The 5,885-nt window shown below is 39.1% G+C and overlaps 1 protein-coding gene across 1 annotated transcript in view; it reads right to left on the reverse strand.

Moving 5' to 3' along the window:
• CEP162 (centrosomal protein 162) overlaps window positions 1-5,885 on the reverse strand; it is a 70,504-nt gene that overhangs the window by 32,037 nt on the left and 32,582 nt on the right. The window contains exons 10-14 of the mRNA XM_019538170.1: window positions 4,639-4,761; window positions 2,701-2,892; window positions 1,348-1,429; window positions 685-973; window positions 10-201 (exon numbers count right to left, since the gene is read on the reverse strand). Of these exons, the coding sequence (XP_019393715.1) occupies window positions 10-201; window positions 685-973; window positions 1,348-1,429; window positions 2,701-2,892; window positions 4,639-4,761 (878 nt within the window). The remainder of the gene's footprint in view (window positions 1-9; window positions 202-684; window positions 974-1,347; window positions 1,430-2,700; window positions 2,893-4,638; window positions 4,762-5,885) is intronic.

Raw genomic sequence — 5,885 nt, forward strand, 5'->3', positions numbered from 1 at the left:
GTCTTTGGATGTTTTCTTTTCAATAGTTGTGGAAAGTTGTTTTAAAGGTGAAATAGATTTACCATATCCAGAACTTCTAACTGCTCCATACACAGATTTCTTCTTATGTAAAGAAGCAGCATTTCTAGTGTTCTTGTATGCTGTTTGTTTATTGATCACTGATTGTAATCCATCATGCTTCCAAGAGCTGGACAGATGCTCCTGTGTAGAAGAGAATTTTTTCAGAAACCACATTAATCTTTAAGTATAACTTGCAGGCCACTTTTACTACATTAACAGGATATTGGATGAGTTACTAGAGTTGTCTTTAAAAAAAAACAGAAATAAGACTCCTGATGAGCAGAAAATGATAATCTTCATCAAACCATATAAACAACATGTATTTCTAAAAAACTCCTACTATTTTAAAGATAGTGAGCCGAAGAAGTTGCATACACAGATTAGAAAAGATCTATATGTTCATCTTGGAAAGTGGCATTAGAAGTCATGATCCTAAGTGAGTAGGTAGTAAAGATATTTGGGGGAAGTCAAATTAAATAAAGCTAGATTCTAAACTTGGGGATGGGGGAAAACTTTTCTAGGCAATTATTTTTGTGAAAACAACCTTCAAAACTACCATTCAAGATGTACAGGAATTAAAACAAGTTTTTTTATTAAAAAAAAAGATAACTAAATATTACTTACTTGACTAATTTTTTCATTTCGATGCAACAGGATAGAATTTTGTGCTAACTTTTGTCTCAGTATGTTGAGCTGCATTTTCTCTGTCTGGACTTCTCTCTCAGTCCCTTTTTGATTGCTACTTTCACTACCCTCATTTACAGCTGCCCACAGAAAATTGTTCTCTTCTTTATTATGTTCTTTAAACAAAACATCTAAATTTTGTTTCTCTACACCTGTATCACATTGGTTCTCTTTAAATGGCAAATGGCTGACAAATTCATCTGCTTTGCTGTCTGCTGGTATCATTCCGCTACATGGGAAGAGAAACAAAAATGTATATAAGCAACAAGACTTTTGCTCTTTGCCAATATATTTTTTTAAGGCGCAACACAAATGCAATGCTATTTTAAATGCCACATGAAGACTGTATGTGTCTGCAACGGTCACTTTCAATACACCAAAACAATATTAATAGAAAGTCTACTGGAAATGCATCTCATTTTCAAAAATGGTCAGGTCAACTAAAAACAGATATTTGTACAGATCAGTACAAATAGCACAGTACCAAGACATTTAGTACAATAGGTCCTAGACTCTTGACTGGAAAACAAGCTGAGCTGTTTTGAAAGGAAATATTTACAAATAAGTCACAGATATTAAATATGTATTTCCTGAAATAAATACCTTACAGACTCCAGGTCAAAGCCTCTGGCATATGATGAATCTGCTTTAATAGGTTTCATTAACTCTTCTATAGTAGGCAAATCTAAAAAAGTAGATATAAAATGATAAAAGACATTATTTTAAAAATTTCAGTTCTCATTGAGAGAAATAACACACAATACATTGAAACAAGTGCATTAAATTAGCATATGTCAAAAATTTCACATGATCTATCTGTAAAAATATTTTTACAGCTAGATCATGTGTAAGCAATATTTTTACATTTAACCTGGCAACAGACAGATTCCAAGATATCCACTAGTGTTTATTTAAGTGATGGTAAAAAAGAAACATTTGTTAAAAGAAATGAACCTTCAGACCTGGAAGTATGAGAACAATACATTTTTAACTGTGCTTTCCAAAAACTACACACAACCCTTCAGAAGTTATAATGATAATCTATGTAAGCCTCAAATAAACCAAAGAGGTATCATTTTGATTAATGGCTATATAAAATATTGAACAGTCAATGTTACAAACTACATTTTAAGTAGAAGGCAGGGCACAGTTAAACCTTAATTTTTATAAGCAACAGTTTACTTCAATAAATGTTGAGCAAACACACTGATCATTGTAGAGGGAAAACAAAGGAAAGAGTAATAAACACATTAGACTGAACTCCCTTAAAAGCCAATGAAAGCAATGCTGAGTCAAATTCTGCTTTTGGCTATAATGGTGTAAATCTGGAATAATTTAATTCACTCATTTACAAGCAGAACTTAGCCTGTTAATGTTTGCCTCATTAAAACTATGTTTAGAAGGGTTTTTTCATTAACCTGGATGTCTTTACGTGCCATAAAGGTAGTTAGCTAAAAGGCAGAAGCACCAGATTTCCTGCCCTTTGGGCAGGGGGCTGGACTCAATGATCTTCTGAGGTCCCTTCCAGCCCTAAGGTCTAAGAAGTCTATGCAATCTTTGCTGGAAAAGTGCACCCTGGCTTTTCACCTTCTCAGTCTGTGCAGGTTTCACCCTCTTTGTTATTTTAGATCATGAATCTGCACGCTTCCAAGCTGTAGTAGAGACATCACAGAACAATATGGAAAGGGTCATGAGAGGTCACGTCTAATATGACTCCTTTACTCAGAGGTTCATGCCTAAATCATCCCAAAACAAACATGTTATAATATCACTAATATGGTTAATGTCTTTCTCTATCTGGGACAAGCGGAGATTCGTGTGTTGAAGATTCATTCCATCTTTGGATTTCAGGTTATATTTAGAATAAATGGCAAATTCCTACAATGGTTTTATCCACAGAATTTGAATACATCACTTTCATAACATAAAATGTGAAGTAACTTCCTTATGATTTACCTGATTCAGTAGTTGAAGCATTTTTTGCACCAGCTTCATTATTTTGTGAAGCATCCTGGACAAAGCCTTCCATATTTTCCATTACACCGATACAAATTCTTTGTTCATCTGTGTCTCCTAAAGACTGATCAATACGATAATATGCCTGATGTAATGCTTCAATGTCACTGTTAGTTTGCACACAGGAAACACCTGCAGGAAATTAACATTACCACAAGATGTAGCCAACATGAAATCCATTAGAGAAACAATTAGTAAATTCAGCACACTGGAAACTTATGTTTTAGTTCTTAGCTTGGTCTGTTACCAGCTAGTAACAAAACACTGTCACAAAGTAATGAGAAAATGCAAGGAAACATAATAATTTACATTTCCCAATATGACGTACAAACTAAAAGAATGCTTTGTTAGCAGACAGTATCAACATATGTGTAGTGTGGATTTAAGCATTATATATTTTACATAGGTCTTCATAATGTAGCATTTTCTTGATCTATTTTGTCATTTACCACCCACAACACAGCCCAGCACAATTAAACTACACTACAATCCGATGGCTGGGAAACCGGCTCTGAGGTCAGACCAAGAGTGGTAGTTAATGGAACTGACTCAACGTGGCACTCAGTGACCAGTGGTATCACCCAAGGCTCCATTCTTGGACCTGTACTCTTTAACATGTTTATAAACAATCTGGACTCTGGTGTCAGAAGCAGACTGGTTAAGTTCACTGATGACACCAAAGTTTGGGGGAAGAGTGTCCAAACTGGAGGATAGGCAGGTGATCTAGGCCAAACTTGATCGGCTCGCCAGGTGGGTGGATAAAAACCTGATGGCATTCAATATGGGAAGATGCAAAGTGCTCTACCTTGGGGGGGAACCCCCACATCACACTTATTGGCTCAGCAATGCTACACTCACTAGCACTACAACCGAAAGAGACTTGGGGGTCATGACTGACCACAAAATGAACACGAGCCACCAATGTGGTATCAAAGTGAACAAAACTGGTTTGCATCTATCAGTGCATCTCAAGCGAGACCCAGGATGCCATCCTCCAGCCGTATTCGGCCTTGGTGAGGCCGCAGCTGGAGTACTGCATCTAATTTTGGGCTCTACAATTTAGAAAGGATGTGGAGAAGCTTGAAAGAGTCAAGAGGAGAGGCACGCACATGATCACAGGACAAGAGAATAGGCATTATAAGAAGAGAGCCTGCGAGCCACGGGACTCTTCAGCTTGAAGAAGCGCAGGCTAAGGGGTGACTTGGTGGCAGCCTGTAAGTACATCAGGGGTGTACATCAGAATCTGGAGGAATGCCTGTTGAGCAGAGCACCCCAAGGGATGACAAGGTCCAATGGTCACATACTCCTCCATGACTGTTTCAGGCTGGACATAAGGAAAAACTTCTTTACTGTCCGAGCCCCCAAAGCCTGGAATAGACTCCCTCCAGAGGTGGTGCAGTCATCTACTCTGGACACTTTTAAGAAACATTTGGATGCTTATCATGCTGGGATCCTTTGACCCTAGCTGACTTCCTGCCCTTTGGGCAGGGGGCTGGACCCGATGATCTTATGAGGTCCCTTCCAGCCCTAATGTCTATACATCTATGAAATTTTAGCTGCTGTATCTGCCAGTAACTTCTACAGACAAGTTGTCTGACAGCATTTGAAGGCAAATGCAGTTAGCAGCCATTAAGAAAAGAAATAGGTTTAAAACTTAAACACCAGCTGTCAAACAAGTTGGCCTTTCTGAACAAAAGAATCAAATGAAAAAAGCCTAAACAGAACTTTTTTGTCTTTCCTTTGTCCAAAATTTTGGTTACTATTAAGACCTGATTCACACAGGCACTTCAAAAGGAACAATTAATTTCCATTTATCAATCCTCTAGATCCATTAGATTCCCTCCTGAAATATATGATAAATTAAAAGAGCAGCCTCACCACTCCTGTTCATTTTATTCTCAGCAACTTCTTGAGATGTTTGATGTTCAGTCACAGCTACACCCTCTTGTTCAGAGACCTTCTGAACTTCCATAGTAGAGTCTTGTGAATCAAGCAATACAACTGAAAAGAAAAGGGAAGCAAACTTTAGCCCTTAAGAACAGTGTCACTAATATGATATTATATCTTGCCCACTCCGACTCAATGGATGCAAAAGAATGCACTGTCATCAGGATGGCATCTAGCAAACTTCTGTAAGTAAACAGGCAGGGTGCCTACTTGTGCTTGCCTCAACAGCAGAGCAGAACTGAACTGTGCTTGAGTCACACTGCAAGAGGGAAGCAGAGACGGAACAGAAAGTGATGAAAGCTGCCCAGCAATTTTCCATGGGTGGCTTACCTTGGATTCTGCTCTACACCAGCTCAATTGGGCTGGCTGGCAAAATGGGAAAGCAAAGTCACATTGCATTCCTTCTTGCCTGCCCACATGGAGATGGAGTTGTGATCTGGCAACTGCTACTTTTCCATCATGTTGTAACATGTAATGCAAGTGTTAAAACAGAGATGTACACTCTCATACTTTACTGCATAAATCAGATTGTGAATGAGCCCCTTTAATGAGGCCTAATGAGAGGAGCTCTCAGTTGGTTACTACTTTTTGCCTTCAAATTTATCATTAGCATATTTGAACATAAGTTAGATGGCTAAGCATTTACCATTTGTTTATCACATACATGCATTTTGTTGTTGGCTCAAACTTGTCACGATTCACATTTTAGTTGTTGACAGAGTGCCTTATCTCACATTAACGAATTGTGTCAGTTTTGTCCAACTGGCTGCATGTGGCCCCGAGGACTTAATGTGTGGCTCCCGGTCCAAGGCACCACTTCCCACTCGGCTCTACTGCCGGTGTCCCTCGACTCCCTCTCTCCTTAAGCTTCTGTTGTTCTGTTCAGCCCCCAGTTGCAGAGGCAGGCAACCTGGCCTACAGGGCTGAGGAAGCACATGGCTGGAGACTTTCGTCTTGTATATTTCCCGTGTTCTTAATTCTGCTTTATTTTTTTATTTGTAACTGTTCCTGATGACCTTGTAGTTGTCATGGGTGATTTAAATTACCCGGACATCTGCTGGGAGGAACAGTCAGCCAGGTTGGACCGTTCCAGGAGGTTCCTGGCCAAGATACAGGACCTCCACTTAATTCAGGAGGTGCAGAGTCCCACCTGCTGGACCTGGCCCTGGCCACAGGCG

Source organism: Crocodylus porosus, unplaced genomic scaffold (genome assembly GCF_001723895.1).
Source record: "Crocodylus porosus isolate Cpor-Errol unplaced genomic scaffold, CroPor_comp1, whole genome shotgun sequence".
Lineage (NCBI taxonomy): Eukaryota > Metazoa > Chordata > Crocodylia > Crocodylidae > Crocodylus > Crocodylus porosus.